Source organism: Panthera onca, chromosome A2 (assembly GCF_046562875.1).
Source record: "Panthera onca isolate mPanOnc1 chromosome A2, mPanOnc1 haplotype 2, whole genome shotgun sequence".
Classification (NCBI taxonomy): domain Eukaryota; kingdom Metazoa; phylum Chordata; class Mammalia; order Carnivora; family Felidae; genus Panthera; species Panthera onca.
This window is the reverse complement of record NC_138340.1, coordinates 126075287-126098967: the sequence shown is the minus strand read 5'-3', so window position 1 is coordinate 126098967 and position 23681 is coordinate 126075287. Positions and strand designations below refer to the sequence as shown.

Here is a 23681-nt window from a genome sequence, read left to right as displayed (position 1 = left end):
TAGGAGTTCTGCTAAACTGAAAAAGAGCTGAAATTGACAGCATTTATAAACTCTCTCTGCTTGTTCCTCCAAATTCACATTGCTACCTAAAATTCTAATGATCACTCAATAATACATTCCCTCTTAAAAATCAAGTACTCTTGGGACACCTGAGTGGCTCAGTCAGTTAAGCATTTGACTTTTGGTTTTGGCTCAGGTCATGATCTCATGGTCTGTGAGTTCAAGCCCCACATCAGCCTCTGCACTGACAGTGCAGAGCCTGCTTGACATTCCCTCTCCCCCTCCCTCTCTCTCTCTGTCCCTCCCTTATTCACTCTCTGTCTCTCTCTCAAAAATAAATAAATAAACTAAAAAAAAAATATCAAGTACTCTCGTGACTGCTATTAGTCCTTTATATCTTGGGAGGAAAAATTAGACTTTTTCTCTAATTTCTAGCTGTGGCCAGCATTCACTAAGGAAATAAATGCTTTAATTTAGAAGGAAATTGGGGTAGTTTTGAAACGTGTGAATCAGAGAAAGTAAAGGTTTTGTGACATTATCAGAGTGGAGTGCTCTATGAAACTAGACGGTAGCTTAAGGCCAAATGCCACACTAGAGGGTAAGTAAAAGAAAAGACATCAGGAAAGGAAATAGGAACATACCAAAAAAAAAAAAAAAAAAAAAAAAAAGGAAATTTTCTTGGAGATCTAGTGGACAGAAGAGGTGAAACAAGGAGTTGATTTATTCTTGAGGTGGGATCACGTTCTACAAAGAGGTTCTAAAGGAGTAGCTTTCAAAGACAAAGTGGGGCAGACTTTAATCATTTGAGCTACATGACTGACATATTCTTTCAAGTTCTATAAATCTCATATACCAAAATTTATACCCTCAGCACCAGCGGTGGGTTGTGTGAATTACATTTGTGATTGTGTTAATCTGCCTCACCAATATTTCTTAAAACAAAACAAAAACATGTGCATGCATTCAAAGAAACTGTTAGTGGTGTGAATATTAATAGAGATAAAAAATTTCAAATCAATAATCAAGGGCCTGCAATTAAAATACAGAATCTTTGTCTAATACTAATTTAGCAACATAATTTTGCTTTATTTGGCATTTTAAAAAGATTTCTACTCAATTTTGGCAACGATGAGATTAAATGAGCATTTGCACATCTGTGGTAACTGTGTAAGTTGGTACAACATTTTCAGTTCACATCCTTAACCATGTCATCTACACACACAAGGAAAAACACTGCAGTAATTGTTTTCACAGTAAAGATGTTGGGGGGGGAGAGAAGGATATTTCAGGTACCATGAAGGACACAGGCTAAGTATACTATGATACACTCATAAAATTAATCAGCCATCAAGAATGTTTTTAACTTACCAATATCTTTATTTATTAGGTTTTAAATTTTATTTAAATTCTAGTTAGTTAACATATAGTGTAATACTAGTTTCAGAAATAGAATTTAGTGATTCGTCCCTTACACGGAACACCCAGTGCTCATCAAAACAAGTGCTCACTTAAACAATGCTTTAAGTATTAAGGAGGGCCCTTGTGATGAGAATTAGTTTTTAAAAACCCATCTGACATGGAAAAATGCCTGCCTTGAGCATTAGGTGAAAAGAATACACAAAAATGAATATGCTACTACAGCTATCCATAAGAGGCACAGAAAATACACCAAAATTAGTTAATAGTGATTTCTTCTCCCTTATTTTTTTTTGAAGTCTTTTAAAAAAAATTTTTTTTTAACATTTATTTATTTTTAAGAGACAGAGAGAGACAGAGCATGAGCAGGGGAGGGGCAGAGAAAGAGGGAGACACAGAATCCGAAGCAGGCTCCAGGCTCCGAGCTGTCAGCACAGAGCCCGACACAGGGCTCAAACTCACAAACCGTGAGATGATGCATGACCTGAGCCAAAGTCGGATCCTTAAACGACTGAGCCACCCAAGCGCCCCTTTTCTCCCTTTTTAAAATGTTCCACCTACTCCTCTGTATTACATTCCTAATGGAAAACTTTTGTAACAAGGAGCAGTTTTTATAGGAAGGATATTTCTAAGCCATATATCTTAATATCCGTTACATTAAAGAACATGAGTTATCAAAATATATAACAACATTTCAAAGAAATATATAGTTGAATGCCTTTCTCTGGACATTAAAGTAGACTTAGAGCAGTGCTCTTTTAAACTTTAGAATGGGGATTAACAGGCACTACTTGTCAAAATGCAGATTCCCATACTTCCAGGAATGAGCATCTTAAATAGGAAGCCCAGATAATTTTGATTAAAGGAGTCAGGGAAACAGACTGAGAACAATCAAAATACAGTTCATTTAATTTCTTCATTTACTTGGCCTTTTAGATGACTAAAATTTTATAATGTTTCTTCTTTAATCAAAATTATCTATAATGATGGCTTGAACCAGAAATACTACTGTTAACTGATGAATGACATTAAATCTGATTAAAACATGATTCAACAAGAAAAGCAAACACCAACCTATATATTAAAAAAAAAAAAAAAAAACAACTTAATTTTAAGACTCAAAATCTTAATGTCAACCTAAAAACAATCCCTAAGATGCTTTATACCAACCGACATTAAGAACCCGATACACTCCAGGGAAAATACGATACTCAAAAGGTTTGCAAAGGACAGCATTAATCCTGCAGCAACTTATATAAAGCACCAAGTGTACCCTGAAGACTAATTGCTAATGTCACACAAGTAACTTGAGCAAAACACTTAAGCTTATCTTTACTGAAATGCACAGAACAGGCAAGCACAAAAATCTTATTTTGTTAACACGATTGCAAGCTACCTTGTTTAAAATGGGAAATGATAAGAGCAAATTCTCAACCATCTTTCAAATTAGCTAAATCTGACTCTTACCAGAAAAGAGCTTTGCTGCTATACTGAATTGCAGAGTAAAAAGCACAACATGGGTGCCCCAAATATTTATAATCAAAGGAGTTCAACCAGGGCAGAAGTTCAAAGTAAGAATTAATCAAGTATTTAACCACTTACTGTCATCTTGTTCTCAACTACCCCTGATCTTTCTTTCCTCTTCACCCCAGACATTGGATCTTAAAACTAAATTCAACTGTAAAAATGCACTAATCATGTATGCTTAAAATTAACATTTTATTTATTTACAGATTTACTAGGCAAATTATATATACACTATACATACAAAGCACATTTACAAAACGAATTATCAAGCCCTCTGTGAAGTAGTTGCACACAGACAGCATTATTGTCCAGCTGTCTCTACCACCATGTGAAATCCTCTGATTCTTAGGGGGTATGTCTCTCTCTTTTTTAATCTTAGCCCTATGGCCGGCTGACTTGGAATAACCAGGTAAATGTTTGTTGTAAGGAAACTGAGATTCAAAATGATCTATCAAGGTCAGAAAGCTCATTTGTGGCTGAAATTAGTTTAAAACTAGGCTAAGTACCATATTCTTTTTAGTGTAACAGCTGCCGTACTAAGTACTATGAGATAGATTTACGTTAAATATGGAAAGCGAATTTTCATTGTACACTAAACATATAAATTAAAACCATAATTGTAACTAGCTAGCTCTTTTACAAAATTGCCAAAATAAATTATACATTTAATAGAGAGTTACTGATTTCAGAACTCTAACCTATCAGGAAAATAAGATGCTATCCCCATTAAACCCAGATCATTACTCCCCTGACTCTACATGGCACTTTAAATGTGTACTACTAAGACATTTATTAAACTATAATTAGTAGTGTGCGTTTCCCTGGAAATTCCTTTGAGGGTTGAAGTGGTCATTTTTATTTATTTTTATTTATTTAGATTTTTAAAAATTTTTGTTTGTTTGTTTGTTTGAGAGTGTGTGTGCATGCAGGAAAGGCGGAGAGGGAGAAAGAGAAAGAATCTTAAGCAGGCTTCATGCTCAGTGGGGACTCCAATGCGGGGCTCATTCCCACAACCCTGGGATCATGACCTGAACCGAAACCAAGAGTCAGACACAACCACCTGAGCCACGCAGGCACCCCTCATTTTTATGTCATCAGCTTAAACCATAATTTCTAGTAGTTTACTGCTGATCAGGTATGTCAGCTTAATCACCAATCATTCAATTAAAATCTATTCTCAGGACTATGACAAGGTACTACAGAAATCTCACCATTATGTTTTACTGTAATTAGTACCACTTGTAACATAATAAACAATTCATAGTCTCCCATCATAACAACTTTAGTTAAGAATGAACCACAAATCCTACTTCACATTTGATTCTCTGACATGCACTATTTATCATCTGCTTACCTCCACTCACCTCCCTATATTCAAAAGACTATGATCTATTTTCAAAGACTATATTAGGATAGAACATGTATGAGAAGCCAATGACTTTTTTTTAAGTCTACTAAATTAAACTGGGATATTACCCAGATTACATTTCTTACATATGTCAATCCAGACACTGTCCCTGTTACAAAACCAAAAAACTCCCAGTCTATGAAACTGTTTTGTGTTTGTCTGAATTATACTGCTCCACGATTAAGATACTGAAATTAAATCAGATAAAGAATTAAGTATATTAAAAAAACATGAATATACCAACTACTGAAAATATCATGTACCATTTTTCCATGAATTAGCTGTATGATTTAAGACAGTGGTGTGCTTTGTAGCTATAAAGTCTTATTTCTTTAAACTTCTACAGCATGTGGTTTATATATTTCTTATGCCATTTATCACTTAATGATGTAGTTAACTTGTATACTTTTTTCCTCCTCTACTACTCCCTTACAGTGTCTTCAACTACATTTACATTCTTCCCTTAAGTATCCATGGAATGAATAGCCCCACCTTCAATTATACCATACATCTTAAATTCCTGCAAAATATATTCTCCCTTTTTTAAAAGTATACATTTAGTAGAACAAACTGTTAAAAAAACAATTTGCCAATATGTCAAGAGCCACAAAATATTGAAATATTTTGCTACAGTAATCCTACTGCAGGGACTATAAACAAATCAATAAAGTACTGCCCTCTGCTTCCCAACACACATACACAAACCTTGTGTGTTTAAGGATCTTCACTGCCATGTTATTTGTAACAGGATAGGTAGGGATAGTAACAAACTTATATCCATTAGTGAAGAAGCAGACTCCAAAAATTATGGTATATTCAGTCACAGATTAGAATATTATGCAGCCATTTAACACGATAGTTAAAATATTGAACAAAATTTCCATTCCATAAATTTTTACTACAGCATTATGAAACTGAACAGAACAAATCATTCACATATCAAATGAAAAACCAATGGCTAAAATTTGAGATAGGCACAGTTGAAATTATTATGCAACTGCCCAAAGTAAAGTAAAATATTGTAGATAAATATAGCAATATATTAATGAAAATTATCTCATTTGTAAGTATTTTATTTTTTTTTCCAGTATGTCCTAATTTTCATGTATTTCAGGTGCTATTATGAAGTCTTTCTCAGAGAGGCAAGTCTTCCCTGATAACTCTAAAAAGATACCACCATGTTTATTTCCTTTCTAGAAAACAACACAATCTGTAATTATTTTACATATTATTTACTTATTTGCCTATATCCCTAGATTAACATAAACTCCAGTAACCTTTCTATACAAATAACATAACTACTATAATTTATAACTCTAATAATATGGTATTTATATAGGAAGAACTACAGAATGAACTAAACCAAAGATTGGAAAGAGAACCAACCAAGCACATGTATTTTTAAAAATCAAGCTTGTAATAAATGGTCTGGGGAGAACTACTTAACCATTTAGAAAATAAAATAAACATCAAAGTCCTATCTCACATCAAAAAAATAAATAACCCTCATGGATTTAAAATTTCAGAATAAAAACTTAAACCTTTAGTCTATATACTTACATAAAATACAGTGAAATCCCCAGTAACCTCAAATCAATCAACCTCAAATCAAATCAATCAACCTCAAATCAAGAACAAAAGCCGTAAGAAAAAAGATTGCATGGACAATATAAAATCAAACTAATACAAAGCGAAACATAGAAAAATTCTGGCAAAAAATGCCAATACCTAATAACAAAATAATAATAATAATAATAATAATAATAATAATAATACCCTGCAATACCTATATCTTATTAAAGAAGTAAATGAGTACAGCTTTTTAAATTAAACCAGAACATACCATTTACAAAAGAACCCATACCAAAGATAAATATTTTTTTTTTTTTTTAATTTTTTTTTTTCAACGTTTTTTATTTATTTTTGGGACAGAGAGAGACAGAGCATGAATGGGGGAGGGGCAGAGAGAGAGGGAGACACAGAATCGGAAACAGGCTCCAGGCTCCGAGCCATCAGCCCAGAGCCTGACACGGGGCTCGAACTCACGGACCGTGAGATCGTGACCTGGCTGAAGTCGGACGCTTAACCGACTGCGCCACCCAGGCGCCCCAAGATAAATATTTTTTAAAAATAAGTTAACCAGCAACAATAAAATACAGGTGAAAATAAGACACCAATTTTTAGGCACTGACAGTGTTGGCAGGACTCAGAGAAAGGGGCGTTGGCAACACTAGGTGAATGTGCAAAATGGTATACAAACTATTTTAGGGCAATTTGGTATTATGTATCAAAACCCTTAAAAAACTAGCAATTCAAATTTCCAAAGCTTTATTTTAAGGAATTAATTGAAAATGTAAGAACAGAACTATAACCATGTTTACCTGTAACTATCTTAATGTTGAACAAGGCAAATTATAGTATATCTCACCTATACAAGCCATTAAAATCTAGGGGCGCCTGGGTGGCTCGGTCGGTTGAGTGTCTGACTTCGGCTCAGGTCATGATCTCAAGGTTCGTGAGTTCGAGCCCCGTGTCGGGCTCTGTGCTGACAGCTCAGAGCCTGGAGCCTGTTTCAGATTCTGTGTCTCCCTCTCTCTCTGCCCCTCCCCCGTTCATGCTCTGTCTCTCTCTGTCTCAAAAATAAATAAAACGTTAAAAAAAAAAAATTAAAAAAAAAAAAAACTAGGACTCAACCATAGCTAGGTTATGACATCTAAATTCAAAAGATGATCACAATTCACAGCTAATTTTAAAAGACATTCACAGGGGCGCCTGGGTGGCGCAGTCGGTTAAGCGTCCGACTTCAGCCAGGTCACGATCTCGCAGTCCGTGAGTTCGAGCCCCGCGTCAGGCTCTGGGCTGATGGCTCGGAGCCTGGAGCCTGTTTCCGATTCTGTGTCTCCCTCTCTCTCTGCCCCTCCCCGGTTCATGCTCTGTCTCTCTCTGTCCCAAAAATAAATTTAAAAAAAAAAAAAAAAAAAAGTTGGAAAAAAAAAAAAAAAAAAAAAAAAAAGACACTCACATAACATCACATATACTAAACAAGAATACTGTATGTTTCTATGCTTGAGCTATCACTGAGTAACAGATTTTGGTAATATTTTCATTATGCTTTTCTGTATTTCGTAATTTCAATGAATGAAACATATTAACTTTATTACAAAAGCACCTTTTAAAATACGCAGATGAAAAACCTAGAATGAATAAAAAAATTAAAATAGTGGATATGTGAAATTATCTGATTTTTCTCCCTAAAATTCCTCTGCTTTGGTTACATTACTTAAGTGAGATAAAGTTCACACACCATAAATTTCACCATTTTAAAGTGTACAATTCAGTGGTTCTTCTATATTCACAACATTGTACAATCGTCATTAGTTACTTTTATTACTAAAAATAAAATAAAAAAAGAGCTCTAGGAAGAAATTTTTGAAATATTACTCAAGGCAGTTTAAGTCTCCAACATATCGTAACTTTAGAATTAAACATAATACTACTGAATGCCCAATAACCTAGAAACAAAATGAGTCAATACCACCTTTCAGTTTCTGCAAATAACTCTGGATGTTATTACAATTCAAACATCAACAAGAAGAGGGAAAATGACAACTATGACAGACATTGTATATCCTATTACTGACTAAATACCTCCTAAATTTTTGCTAATAAGTCATACATAAAAAACGCATTCTGATATACTCTGAATCCCCAAAACAGCCAAAGCAGCATGTTAGAAGTTCTGTTCCACTGAAACAGAAGAAAAAAAAAAAAAAAATAGAAATGCCATTCCTGCTACTAAAGACATTTGGTACAGGTCAAATGCATCATGCAAATCACAAATAAAGAAAACCTCTACCATAAAAATTGTGCAAAGCTCAAGATTATAGAAATGATAGAACTGTGTATTTTATCTTCTAAGAATTAAAAGTACAAACTTTCAGCTTTAAAATAAATAAGTCACAGGAATATAAAGTACAGCATAGGAAATATAGTTAATAATACTGTCATAACTTTGTATGGTAACAGATGGTAAGCGCATTTATCCTGGTAATATATAGAACTGTCAACTGTTGTACACCTGAAACTAATAACACCGTAGGTCAATTATACTTCAATTTTAAAAAAGAATTCAAAATAATAGATTTAATATCACTTGTTTTCAAAAATACTTTCTGGAAAAACAAAGCAATCTATAGTCTTTCTGAGTTCTACCTCCTTGGAGAATTCTAGTAAAATCAGGATTTTACAATTAACATTTTATTTCTCAGCACAGTCAAGTCTAATTAAGAAGCACATGAAAGAGGGGCGCCTGGGTGGCTCATCAGTTAAGGGTCCAACTTCGGCTCAGGCCATGATTTCATGGTTCATGGGTTTGAGCCCTGTTGTCAGAGCCTGGAAACTGCTTCAGATTCTGTGTCTCCCTCTCTCTCTGCCTCTCCCCATCCCCCGCTTGTAAGCTTTCTCTCAAAAATAAACATTAAAGAAAAATAAATCTCTTAAAAAAAGAAGCACACAGAAGATACTCAAATTCCAAGCCCAAATATGTTTGACACTTTGCTGAATTAGAGACCTAAGTATCTTCATTATTTGATAGGTCTCACATTGAGTTTTAAACTAAATTTTTAAGTAAAGATTCCAATCTACTTATCCTTGTGGGCAGCCACAGTCTTCAAAATCTAGGCTAGTCTACATTTCCAGCCTAATTTCCGACTATTATAAAGTCACATCTTAGGGGTCAGATCCTAAAGCCAATGTGCAGTACAAATTAATCTTGAAAACCCTCTATATCATCCATTAAGCACAATTACATATAAACTAACAACCTGCTTTTCTTTGTGCACTGAAATAGATACTTATTTCTTTGCAAATATAAAAAGTAACTAGCATACATACTAAGGCACCATACTGTCACTAGACTAACATACAGCAAGGTAAGATATTCGTACTATGAAAGGATGTGGAAGCTGAAAATGACCGGGGAAAAAGAAAATTCACCTCTCCCACTTCATGCCCACCCGAGGCCACACCCTCACCTCATTCCAGTGGAATGGCAGAAAAACACTGCTTACATATATGCATTTAAGTTCTCTAATAATCATTCATTCCTTCCCTGCTAACCCCTTTATTTCTTTGTCTCTTTCATTTTTTTAGGAAAAACAGAACATCCAAATAAGATCATCTAAGTTTAAGGCATACTGGATGCACTCTACTGAGCTCTGCGCTATATCCAATACCCCCAAAAGAGCCTCTACGTAGTACTTAAGAACGCAGCAGACTGAGAAGTAAGAACCAAAACCAGACAGGGTTTGGTTTTACCATGTGCTTACCAATGTGACCATGGGCAAGTAACCTAATCTCTCCATGCCTCAGTTTCTCTATCTCTAAAATAGGGATAACAATAATACCTACTTCATTCGGTTTTTGTGAAGGACTGCGTGAGTTAGGTACATACTCAGAACACTGCCTGATGCATAATAGGTTATGGAGGTATTGGTTATTATTTTCCCAAATGGACCGTTCACTCAATTCTATTCTTTAAAAACCTGCCCTAATACCTCTTCCTCAAATAAGGCAGTAATAACCTTCAACCAGAGACAAGTTCTCCTATACCCTTACACTTCTATGTTCCTTAATTTTTGTATGACTCCACTGACTCATGTATACTTCCTAGAAATGTTACTTACCTTTTTATGTGTGCTTATGTTGTCACATAAGTTATAAACTCCTTTTAACACATGGGAATACACACTATGCCTCCCTGATACAAAAGTCACTTAAATAAGGACTCAATAAATATTGTTTATGAGGCAAGGTTACTGGATAAAGGTTGTCCAACACAAGACAGAGTTTCATAAAGAAATCAACTTTTAAATACAGATTTTCAGTTTGTATTAATGTACAAGTCTTCAGCCAAGAATTGTTATAAAAGCTACAACTACTCTGAGTTTAAGTCTCAAAAATCAGGAGTTAGCTTATAAGGAAGGGTTTGTAGTCTCTAAGTTAAGAATATTAAAGCAAGGTTAGCTTTAGCTTTCTGTGACTTGCAAACAATGCTGTTAGATTTGGCCTAAAGTCAGAAAACCAACCATTTCTTAGACACTTACTTAAAAGGTGTTAGACACTGCAACTATGTACATGAAAAGATTTAGTCCTTCCACTCAACAAGTCTATAGAGGGACAGCTAATTAAACAATAATATTCAAGGTACAGCAGGAAAAACAGAGTAAGGATACTGACACCCATTCTTCTTTAACCTCAGTTAAAGTCTTTTTTGTTAAAAATTTTTTTAACATTTATTGATTTTTTGAGAGACAGAGAGAGACAGCACAAGCAGGGAACGGAGGGAGGGAGGGAGGCGGAGAGAGACAGAGAGACAGACAGAGAGAATCTGAGGCAGGTTCCAGGCTCTGAGCTGTCAGCACAGAGCCTGACGCAGGGCTCGAACCCATGAACTGTGAGATCATGACCTGAGCCGAAGTCGGATGCTCAACCGACTAAGCCACCCAGTTGCCCCATAATCTCAGTTAAAGTCTTAACAAGGAAGAGAAAAAACAAAAGCTGTAGTTCAATAAAGGACTGACCAGAAAAACTAATAAATAAGATATATTCAGAGATTGCACAGTTTCTCTAAAAATCATTTCAGCTGCCTTAAATTTTTTTCATCTGGAAAAATGTCAGAGATTTTAAATCAAATATCTGGCCTTGACCCCCACATATTATTCCACTAAGTATATATTCAAGAAGTTATTCTTTAAAATTTCAATATCAAATTTTGCTTGAATTGTTATAATTCTCCTAACAGATGTAAGAACTTCTCTTACAAATTAAAAAATGAGATTATATTTGTTTATAAATAGTTTGTCATGTAAGATCACAAGCTTTACATACGTAAAGGTAAGATGGAGTACTTCTTCACATGTAACGATCATGTTAACCACTCTACAAAAGAAAAGGTATGTTCTATACATTTTATCCATGTATCTACTACCTCTGCTTCACAGCTGCAATTTGCAAACTGGGTATACTATACTTCTACTCAACCAGAGACAGGCAAGTTAACCAACTCTAGCAAACATCAAGTTTGCCAACTTTGTTACCAAGTTTTCCCTATCGAAACTAACACAATGCAGATATTTCCAAACAACCACAAAGTGACCATCAGGTAAAATACTCTGATCAACTGAGAAAACATTCTTCTCTTCAGTGAAGGAGGATTTCATAGCTAATTCAATTAATCTAATTCAACACCCAAAGAAAAATACCAGGAGTTGAGTGTAATTAGCAAAAATTAATGAACACTACATAAAGACCCAGCATCAATTCAATTTTCTTTGTCAAGGACAGTGACTCCATTACCCTGCCTTTCACCTTCTTAAAACATATAGAGAAATACAACAGTTTCATCATCCTTAGGATTTAGGTTCTAAAGTCAGCCTATATGAGGTGAAAATATTATACAGTCCTTTAAGACTACTAATCTTTATATACAACATGCTGTTTCTTCAAATTTAACAATGATGGTACCAACATACTGTCAAATAACCCCTAACAGTCTCTTAAAATGGACTTCAGGCAGAGTATGGTGTTCATAGGATCAAACACATAAGAAAAATGAGGCTAAATTAAAGAACAGAGACAACCATTTTTCACTCGCTACAGAGTTTATACTCCTTGAATAAATTTCCAGGGTAATCACTTGCATGACTACGAACCTCTACCTGGTCCCCCAACTTCTTTTTCAAATTCAGAGCACACATGTTTAAGCTAAATGCTCATGTTATATGACTCCACTACAGTATATAAGCCAGAGAATAAAATTATCCTGGAGTAATGAGGAACCACTAGACACTATTTGCTTTTGTAGCGTTACCAACTGAAGAGAACTTCTTGACAGGGTTCTATTCCTCCACCACCCCCACCACTTTTCAACTTTTAGTTTCTAAAATTGTGCCACCTTAAAAAAAAGAGGTAAGAAAATATATAAATCCTATTATGCCACAGAATTAAATTTTAAAATGTATTCACATAATAAAATATACCACGATTCCTGCAGTTACTTAGGCTACTGTCTTCTTAAATTCATTCAGAGTTGATTAATAACTTAAAACTCAGATCAAAATCTAATTTTAGTAAAAAAAAAACAAAAAAAACAAAAAAACAAAAACATATCTTACCCACAACCATAAGTGTGAATTCAAACCCTCTCTTCACTGATTTTCTGTACACTTGATTTGGGAGATTTGCAAATCCCACATAGCCTTCAAGGTTCTTCTGTTGCTAAGAAAAACAAAAAGGGCCAAGTTATTAATGTATCAGCAAAACTCTCCTGTCACACATTTCAAATTCCCTTCAATAACCTATTTTAGAAAACTACACAAACTATTATTCATGGCAAATCAAACTGATTTTATTATAGTGTTGCCAATAAAATAATTGCAGCAACAGACAAAACGAATTGAGTATGAGTTGATTTGACAGCGGTCAATTATAAAAACACAAAGAAAATAAAAACCAATGAAATCTGCCTCAGAGCAAAGATTTCAATTTACAGTAAGTCCGTAAGAAGATTCTGACTAATAAACTAAAAACATAACGAAGGGTTTTTCACAATAAAAAAAATTCACATCCCCTTAATACTATATTAAGAACGCTTTCAATGATCCCTTTTGCTCATACTAATTACCACAGATATGAATACCTTGAAATTTGTTTTCTTACTCATGAAACAAAATCAAATGTTGAGTTTAAACAATTTTTTCATATTCCTGAAGGCTCTAGTGATCAATTCAATCAGTAAACAATATCTTTCAAGCTATTATACCAGGTCCAATTATGCCACTTCAGCATTTCAGATGACCCTGTTGCCTCCCTCACCAGGGACATCTGGATTTATCCAGATTTTAAAGAAAATCAGAATTCGTTTTCTGCATGGTTTTTGATTCTTTGATGACGTCAACAATAGCTCCATGAGTAATTCAAAGAAACCTATTTTTAAATTGGTGTAGTAAATTAATCTGACTTTTAACTTACCCAATGCTGAGAAAAACTGTCCATAGTTCAGACCATCTGAGTCAGTAGCCTGTTAATTTTACCTAGAGGTAGGTCTTATTCATCATTAAAATACAATGGCAAAATATTCCTAAGAGGTACATATTTCTCTTAAATGTTTTTGACACAATTTCTCATTAAAAAAAAAAAAAAAAAAAAAGACTCCTATGAGATCAACACAGCAATTTAACACAGGTGGATTTAGCAAATAGTTATCTGCATTCCTCACTAGCATCACAGATGTAACAAAATATTCCATCCATCACCTTATACCCTTTTTTCATTCATATAATCTTTAAGCCAAATGTTGAGAAGATAACCAAACCAATTAAATGGAAAAACTAATTTTAAATATACCAATTAGGATACTGTTCAGAGTACAGTATTTTAAAATCAAATATTTGAAAGCCTACTATGTGTAAAGCTTAAAAATAATGTATTAAATTTAAGGCTTCATTGGCTATTTCATTCAACTGTAAGTTAAATTTAAGTTAATTTAGACTGAAAACATATCTGTATAAATTATCTCATATACTCACAGCTACTTTGTAAAGAACACATTTCCATCATTCCAGTGTTCCAGATTCCAACAGAACAGATCCACAGAGGAACAGTAAATGAGGAATTCCAAGAATTGTACATGACACATTCAGTCCAAACAGGAATGGCAAATCCATTGGAACATAGCAAAAAATAGAGGGAAAAATAAAAGTTACTTACATGGAACTCAACAAAGTAGAATTACAAATAAAATGAGGACAGACTTTTCTCTACACATGTCAAAGTAATAATTTTTTGTGTGTGTGGGATATAAGGCCCAGTGAGTTTTAATCCATTTTCAGCAGTTCTGACAAAATATGGAACAAAAACCTCTTATCTTTTTATAAAACCCAATTACTATGCTCTACACCTGAAGTTTTAAAAGAAATGGTAGAAAAGCTGTAAAGTATAAAGTTTCAGCAAGATGTGTGTGTGTGTGTGTGCGCGTGTGTGTGTGTGTGTACACACAAAAGGCAAAGACACACACAGACAAAAAGCAAAGAAAAAACACCACAGGGGTGTTAGGGGGTCTTAGGGGGACTAGGCCTAGGACAGTTTTTGGCAGACAGTACAACACTGGGATTGAATTAAGGGGGAAAAGATTTCTAGGCAAAGGGACCCTAAAGTGGAGATGAATTTTGTATTTTTAGGACCTAAAAGAAGGTACATGTACACACACACACACACACACACCCGGGACCAAGTTTAAATCCCATGAAGAAAAAAAAAATGTAACTTTCATACAATTTTGCTTTGTCAATCACTGAATTAAGACAGCCCAGATCAGATAAATTCAAATGTTTTAGGTAAAAATCTTTATATAGTGCTGTATTTCAAGTTCTATTGATTAAAGTTCAGAACTAGAAGAAATACAGACATGTGGATACAGGAAAGGAAGCTAAAGATAGCAAGCAACAAATGGGAGGATGAAGTTAATGTGAGCTGTGAAAACTGAAAGGCAACTAATGAAGCATAGAAAAGAAAGTAGACTAACCTTAGACAAAATGTCTGGGAAACTGAACCTCTATATTCTATATTAACACAAATCTATGAGTTATATCACAACCTGGAACAGATGATGGTGATTATTCAAATGTCAACTTCACAGAGAGGCGTGCCCTGACCACCCTTATCTAAAATTACAACTCCATTCTCTTCAGTACTTTGCTGCAAGCTTTATGTTTCTCTCCTTAGCACTTTTTTTGCCATCTAATATACATTTTACTCATCCTGTTTATTGCAGTCTCCATCCTACCCCACCTCCAACTACAATGTTAGCTCCATCAAGATAAAGATTAAATAAATTACATAAATTGTGGCATCAAAAAAGAAGAAGCCATCTGGGAGAGTAGAAAAAGTTTCAGGGAGAGTATTTTAGGTTGCATATGCAAGGAATGCTCCAGACAAAAGGCAAAGAAAAAACACCACAGAGTCCCCTGTGTCTTAGGAGGACTAGGCCTAGGACAGTCTTTGGCTGACAGTACAATACTGGGATTGAATTAAGATAAGGAGGGAAAGAGTTCTAGGTGAAGGGGTAGACCCTAAAGTGGAGATGAATTTGGTACTTTCAGGACCAAAAAGAAGGTACATGAACTACAATGAAGTGAAGTGGTGGATTAGGGGGGTAAGTGATAGAAAACGAGGTCATGGAGGCAGGCAGAGCCAGACCATGTGGGACCCAGCCAAAGTAAGAAATTTGGATGTTATTTTAGGCATGATGGGAAGCCACTGGAGGGTTGTACACAGGCAAATGACCTGACCTGATTTGTATTTTAAAGATAGCTCTTACAGCTAAGAGAAGGAGTGGAAATAAGAAAACTAGTAAGGAGCCTACTGCCAACAGTCCAAGAAAGAAAGGGTATACTGAATTTAGACAGTGTGGACACAAGAAGAGGCAAGAAGGATTCAGAATATATTTTGCAGGTAAAACTGCCAGGACATTGCTAATGCACTGGATATGACTGAAGGAAAAGCAGACCAAGATAACTCCTAGGTTTCTGGCTTAAATAACTCAATGGAGTGATATCTCTAAGGGAAAATAGGAACAATAAGGGGAATGGGAGAGAAGGACAATGGGAGAGTGGACAATATCGTCAAAATCAAAAACAGCTTTGAATATGTTAAGTCTGATGTGTCTACTATATATTCAAGAAGAAATATCCAGGAGGCAGCTAAATACCTAAGTCCAGAAACTGCAAGGTTAGTTGGTGCTGAAAATACAGATTAAGGAATTATAAGCTTAAAGGCAGTGTTAGGAGAGGACTGGATTCTCAAGGAGAAACTATAGATAAAAAAGGGGTCTAGACAGAGTCCTGGAGCACTCCAACATTGAGATGTCAGGCTGAGAAAGAGTGAGAAAGGTCAGTCAGTCAGTGAGAAGAACACCAGCACTGGCTCAAGGTCATTCAACTGTATTAAATGCCATTGAAGAGTCAAATGAAATACTAAAACATAACCATAAAAATAAGGAGGTTACTGGTAACTTTAGTTAGGAGCAATCACAGTAACTAAGGAAGAAGAGTGAGTAGGTTGAGGGTAAACAATTCTTTGCACAGAACTATAACATTTTAAATAATTATATATTTTATTTTAAAATTAAACACATTACTTATCAGTCCCCCTATAATTCTTTCCCAGAGGGAAAAAACCATGTCATTCTCATCTCTATATTCCTAGCAAAGTGAGGATACATGGGAGACATTTTAAAAAGCTAAATGACTAAAATATATACTTTTAGGAAAATTCCTTCTGAGGAAAAAATTGTGTCCAAAGACCACAGGAAAAAAAAAAAAAAAAAAAGACTTAGGGAATATACTAATAATATAACATTGGTTGACTAAAACAGATTTTTCACATTTCATAAGAATCTTTCCTTATCCCAAATTCTAAAATCAGCCACAGTCTGTAATTCAGAAGCCTTAACCACCCACTGATTCTTTTCCTGGGCAAATAAAATGTTCACAGTACCAGTGTGAAACATAATCTCTGGATAAGAAACATTATTTATAGATGTGATATAACTGTGACACTTGTAAGCATGTGAATATAGATAAAAGCATATTCTCACCTAAGCATCTACCAAAATACCATAAGGTCTTAAAAGTATTACTTGATTTGAAACATCAGTTATATAACAAGAAACAATTATCAAGTCATCTTTTCTAAAGGAATATATTTACAAAAATCTTTTAGTTTACTATGCCAAATCTCTACATCAAAATTCATATTTAAGAAAATCAAACCGCAATAATTCATTGCTTATTGTTTCACTGCCTGTGGAAAAATCAACTTAAATACAATATCCAGTAATCTCAGTGTTTAACTGAACCTTATTTCTAGAAATCAATTATATTTTTAAAGAACAAGATGCTTTCAAAACAGGTTCCAACTGATAGATTATTGGAACCCTTAAGAATTCTTCACATTCTCTTGCCATTTGTTCCAATTCCAAAGAATAAAGTTATGAAAATCTTGGCACCTGAAATCCATTATCATTTTTAAAGGTCTGAATATTAATATGGGTTTTAATAAATTTTCCAAAAGAGAAAAGCAGCAATTTATTTTGAAAACTGCCAAATGTACATTTCCATAACAACAATAAAATTGAGCAAGGGGAGTTATAGCAGAAAAGAAGCCTTATAAAAATCAGAATTTGAGGAAAATTAAAACATATCCCTGCTAAGATGTGCTACAAACCTTCAGCTTTCCTCATCTTTACAAAATAAGACATTCAGCCCCAAATTACCTTCGTTTCACCAGAATTCTATTTCTCCCTCTAAATAACTGCAATTAAAAAAAAAAATCAGACTACAAAGATTCAAAGTTTATATCTTTAACTTTAAATTTCAAAGATAAACATTTGATCTTTCTAAACAACTTCAAGTTCAATTTGTAGCCTTTGGAATTTAAAACAGGTATAATATTGTTTTACACACTGACAAAAAACAAAGTTTCTTTCTTCTAAAGTTAAAGCAATTCTAAATACAAAAAACTACACACTACAAAAGGAAAAGATATTGATAAATAATTTCACTCGTCTGCTCCTTAGTATTCCTATCAAAAGCCTTACATTAAACACATAGATATAACTGTCCAGCACTTGCTTAGTCTTACATGACCCAATGGAAAAATTAAAGAACTTCACTATTTAAATGTTTTAAATATTTTAAATATAACTGGTATAAAAATATCTAGATTCCAGATTTAATATAACAAGAACACTAAAATGTTACAAGATTACATGGGCATGTCCTAAATGTTGGTTTTAATGTCCCCTCTCCCCAATTTTTTTAATGTTCATTTATTTTTAAGAGACAGAGAGGGAAAGAATGCAATCAGAGAAGGGGTAGAGACAGAGGGAGACAGAGAATCCAAAGCAAGTTCTCCACCGTCAGCAAAAAAAGCCTGACATGGGGCTCAAACCCATGACTGTGAGATCATGACCTGAGCCAAAGTCAGATGCTCAACCAACTGAGCAACCCAGGCACCACCCTCCCCATATTTTTTAAAGGTTCATGTCTTAGTTTGCCTGCCCCCAGCTCCTCTCTTTTTAGTGAGATGAGCAATTATGTCCCTGATGAAACCAACTTTTATTTTCTCTATTCTGGATTCCTAATTAATCTGCTTAAAATATTTTAATATTTAATTCTATGAACACATGTAAGAATGAGATAACTTAAAATTTAAAACAATTTTTTCTTTACCCTGAACTTGGAATTTACATATCTACTTATAGAATTACTGACCACATTCTCATTCAATCAACAGTCACCTGACCCTCACAATGTATGTAGTAACAATTAGGTATGTAAAAGTTAATAAAAACAAGGTCCCTGCTTATGAAACTAAGAATTTAAGGTCAGGTAAGTTAGAAGGCAATTTTAATAACACAGTGATAAAATACTATGATGTAGGCAAGCATGAAGGATGGCTATGAGAATGAAAAAGGTTGGGGGGAGGGGTGCTTGGTCAATTCTGAGGTCACATCCTTCAGATAAATCCTGAAGGACTAGTAGTCCTTAGTATGATGTGAAATGTAGGTAGGGCTGGAATATATGGGTCTCAAAGCAAAGGCCTGAGTAACTGCAAAGGCTCAAAACCAAGAGGAGAGCATGGTCCTCTATGAGAACTACAAACGATTTAACACATCTCATTTTCAAGGTCTGGGAGCTACAGCAGAGGAAAATTGAAAAGCCAGATCATGAAGGATTTTGTTAACCATGCTAAGGAACTTAGATTAGACTTCATCTTGAAAGCTTATGGAGAACATTAAAGGACTTGAAGCATAAGAATGCACAATCACATTAATTCACATGAAGAATCACATTCTTATTTTAGAAAATTACCGCTAACAAGAATATTGAAGATGAACTGGCAGAGTTCTCAGAATGATTGCAATCCCAAAAGCTGGTGCAGTAGCCCAGGGAAAAAATTAGGACTTAAGCCAAGAAAGAAGCAGAGAAGATGAAGAGAAATAGAAACTACAATTCTAATGTCTATTAAGGTAGCCACTAGCTACAAATGGCTGTCAAAAACTTGAAATTTAGCTAGCCTGAATTGAGATGTGCTTTAAGTGCAAAATACACACCAGATTTTGAAGACAGTATGAAACAAATAAGGAAAAATATCTTAATTTTTACAGTGACTACATGCTGAAATAAAATTTTAGACAATATTGGGTGATACGATATATATACTAAAGCTAATTGCACCTGTTTCTTTTTACTTTTTAAATGTGGCTACTAGAAAAACTTAAACTACATATATGGCTTGCATTAATTTCTACTGGACAATGTTGGTTAGATATTAATGAGATGAATTTACTGTAACTAACTTGGGGGATATAAAGATTCAGGTTTCTAAGTTTAGTTTTGAACAACTGGATTAATAGTGGTTACCAATCACTAAGAGCAGGAATCATCTGAGTTTAAGGTGCTAACTGGACTTTAGGGATACAAATGTCTAGTATGCAGCTTGCATATATAAAAGTTAGAAGTTCTAGAAATGTCTAGGCTACACAGATATTAACATTTTAAGCCACCAACATTTAGAGGCCCTTGGGTGGCTCAGTCAGTTAAGCGTCCGACTTCAGCTCACATCATGATCTCACAGTTCATGAGTTCAAGCCCCACGTCAGGCTCTGCACTGACAGCTCGGAGCCTGGAGTCTGCTTCACATCTGTGTCTCCCTCTCCCTCTGCCCTTGCTTGCATTTTCTCTCTCTCTCAAAAAAAAAAAAAAAATTTAAGCCACCAACATTTAAATGGTATGAAGGCCATGGGTATGAATCCAAATACAGTACACAAAGTACGAAGCAGGCCAGAACCAACACTAACATCCCACTTACACAAACCTAGGAAAAGATGAGAGAAAAAAGAATGAGGGAAACAGTAGTTCAGGGAAGCAGTTCAAGGAGATCAACTGTAGAGGTCTCCTTCAAGAAGTGGTCAACGGTACCACATGACCTGGAGTGGTCAATATAAAGATATAGAAAAATATACTTATCAGAGACCTTTGTCCCAGCAGGGGAAAGATAAGAAAAGAATGCAGATTAGAAGTAAATCAACAGTGAATAAGTATAGGCAATGAGTATAAACAATTCTTTCTAAATGCGTTATCTATGAAGAACAAGAAGGTAGAACCTGAAGAATAACACAGGGTCAAGGGAGGGGGTTGTATGGAAAAAAGAGAGAGATAATTGCCCCTGTTTAAATGTTAATAGAAAAGATCCAGTGTGGGTGACTGGGTGGCTCAGTTGGCTGAACATCTGACACTGGCTCGGGTCGCGATCTCGAGGTCTATAAGTTCAAGTCCCACATCTGGCTCTGTGCTGACAGCTCAGAGCCCAGAGCCTGCTTCGGATTCTGTGTCTCCCTCTCTCTCTGACCCTCCGCTGCTCATGCTCTCGCACGCGCATGCTCTCTCCTCTCTCAAAAATAAGCATTTAAAAAAAAAAATTTTTTTTTTAATTTTTTTTTTTTAACGTTTTATTTATTTTTGAGACAGGGAGAGACAGAGCATGAACAGGGGAGGGTCAGAGAGAGGGAGACACAGAATCAGAAACAGGCTCCAGGCTCCGAGCTGTCAGCACAGAGCCCGACACGGGGCTCGAACTCACGGACCATGAGACCATGACCTGAGCCGAAGTCAGCCGCTTAACCGACTGAGCCACCCAGGCGCCCCCCCCCAAAAAAAAATTTTTTTTTAAAGAAAAGATTAAGTAGACAACTGGCTGAAGAAAGGTAAGTGAGGATACAGATAATGTTCTGGAATAAAGGGTGAGATTTTCTCTAAGGTCCAAAGAAAATGATGCTTTAATCCTAACTGAGGAGAGGAGGACCAGGGAATATTAAGAGATAAAGATTTGAATTAGCAACCACAGACTATCAAGAAAGACTAGGATTCCATAGGAGGCAGCCAAGCAATTCTATACACAGATTAAAGCTAAAGACCACAAATCTGTGTAAATGTATCCGTGAAGCCATAGGATCTTCTTGTCCAGTAGCAATCTGCAGCTTAAAATATAAGCCAATAAACTGTAGGAATCATTGAGAATTGTTATTTTGCAGAAAATATGCAGAAAAGTACAGGGGATCAAGGGAACTGATAAGTATAGCTTAAGTGACAAAAATGAAGAGGGTCAAGGATGGAAGGTAAGAAACAAGTGAGAGAGCTAAAAGAATGTGAAGCTATTGTTAGAATGGGCTATACAATGAAGATTTTAGAGGTGGAACAGAAGTTTGAGATGATGACCACATGGGGCCATTTAAATGATGGCCCAAGCACAATCCCAAAATTGTGAAGCTGAATTATTGAATGAGCTTTACACACGAGCACTAAAATGCCCCAGAACAATGACAGACCTTGGGAAGGAAAGGAAAACTGAATGTTTGCTGCCATCCTCAATGAATAAATAGAAAGTGACAAATTTTAAAAGGGTGAGAACATGCTGCTGTTAAATAGCTTTAAAGGAAAAATGGTCTAGAGTCCAGATCAACACTATCTAATAAAAATATAAAGTAAATCACATATACAATTGTAAATATTCCACCAAACACATTAAGGAAGTAAGAGTCAAAAAGGTGAGTTTAACTTTAATTACACGTTTTATTTAACCAGTGATATACAACATTACTTTAACACGCAACCAATATAAAAATGATTATGATTCATTTCACATTATCCCTTGTTCTGCATTCTTTTCTTTTGTAGTAATCTTTGCAATACAGCACACTTCATTTAGGATTAGTCACATTTCAAATGCTCAGAATCTATGTGGTTAGTGGGTACCATACTAGATATAGATATAGAACATTTCATAGATATAAAACATTTTCATCATGCCAAAAGACCTACTGGAGAGCAAAAATGAAATAACAATGGTACCCAGTACTGGGTGAGGATGCCGGCAAATAAGCACTCTCCTACATGACTGGTGGGATATATATTCAAACCATTTCCCTGAAGAGCAATCTGGTCTTGCAAATCAAAAGGATAAATTTTCATGTTCCCAGACAACACATTCCACTTCCACACTTTATAATTTTGAGAATATATTTAACATTTAGCTAAAAGAACATTCAACAAAATAGTTAATGATAATGAAAAATTGTGAAAACTAAGTTCCAAAAAGAAGTGAAGGAAACAATGTATCATGGTATTCCCATAGGCAAAAAACCATGCATTACAAGTTTCATAAGAATACATGACAATCAATACCATATTGAGTGGAAAAACTATTAAATAGATGACATGGTATTATGTACCTTTAAACATTCCTTTGTGTGCACACTGGAAAACGATTAAAAGGTTATAGACTGCAGTAAGAGTACAGAAACTGGCAAGGTAAAGATCTCAGAAAATTCGTTCCTTTAAAAGCAATGAAAAAATGGTCAAAATCAATTTCTTCAGAACTCTGGAAATTAACAAAAGGTGTGCAGCAGTCCAGAGTGCTTATTCAAAAAAAAAAAAAAAAAGAGGGCTGAACCTAAATAACTTGCCCATTCTCATCTCCCCTCCCAGCTCCACAGTACCCTTGAAAACCAACAGCACACAATCATGGCAAAAATCAGCATCCTGACAGAAACTTGAGGAGGCAGAACAGGCTCTTTTAAAGCCCCATTCCCAAAGAACTATCATTATTTGGCCTATCTGATGTTTCCCTGGAAGACTCCACATATAACCACAAAGATAAGCAGAGACTTCAGTGACAACACATGGCAAAAGAAAACAGACTTTATGGAAAGTCATTAAACAAACAACAAATAGCAATAATAAACCCTGGGAGGGATCTGACTAGAATTGCCATGTTGTATTATTTAAAATGTCCAGTTTTCGTCCAACTTCAGCTCAGGTCATGATCTCACAGTCCGTGAGTTCAAGCCCCGCATCAGGCTCTGTGCTGACAGCTCAAAGCCTGGAGCCTGCTTCAGATTCTGTCTCCCTCTCTCTGGCCCTCCCCGACTCACACTCTGTCTCACTCTCTCTCTCAAAAATAAATAAACATTTAAAAAAATAATAAAATAAAAATAAAATGTCCAGTTTTCAACAAAACACTATGAAACATGTCAAAAAAAACAAAACAAAAAGAATGTCCCATATACGGGGGGGGGAGAGGGGGGGAGGAGTGGGGGTTACAATCAATAAAGACTATTTCCTGAGAAAATCCAGACATTAGGCAAAGAGTTTAAATATGCTATTTTACATCTGTTAAAAGAACTAAGGGAAACCATGTCTAAAAAAAC

At 35.1% G+C, this 23681-nt stretch overlaps 1 protein-coding gene across 5 annotated transcripts in view; it reads right to left on the bottom strand.

The window, feature by feature from the left end:
- SEPTIN7 (septin 7) overlaps positions 1–23681 on the bottom strand; it is a 118727-nt gene that overhangs the window by 72540 nt on the left and 22506 nt on the right. For 2 of the 5 annotated variants that reach the window (XM_078440589.2, XM_060632880.3), the window contains exon 2: positions 12526–12628. The exons of 1 other annotated variant lie outside the window; for it this stretch is intronic. In XM_078440589.2, coding sequence (XP_078296715.1) covers positions 12526–12535 — 10 coding nt within the window. In that variant the 5' untranslated portion in view covers positions 12536–12628. Of the gene's footprint in view, positions 1–12525; positions 12629–13381; positions 13421–13938; positions 13958–23681 lie in introns of those variants that run through there. 2 more of the 5 variants (XM_078440587.2, XM_060632882.3) reach the window with 2 other exon arrangements.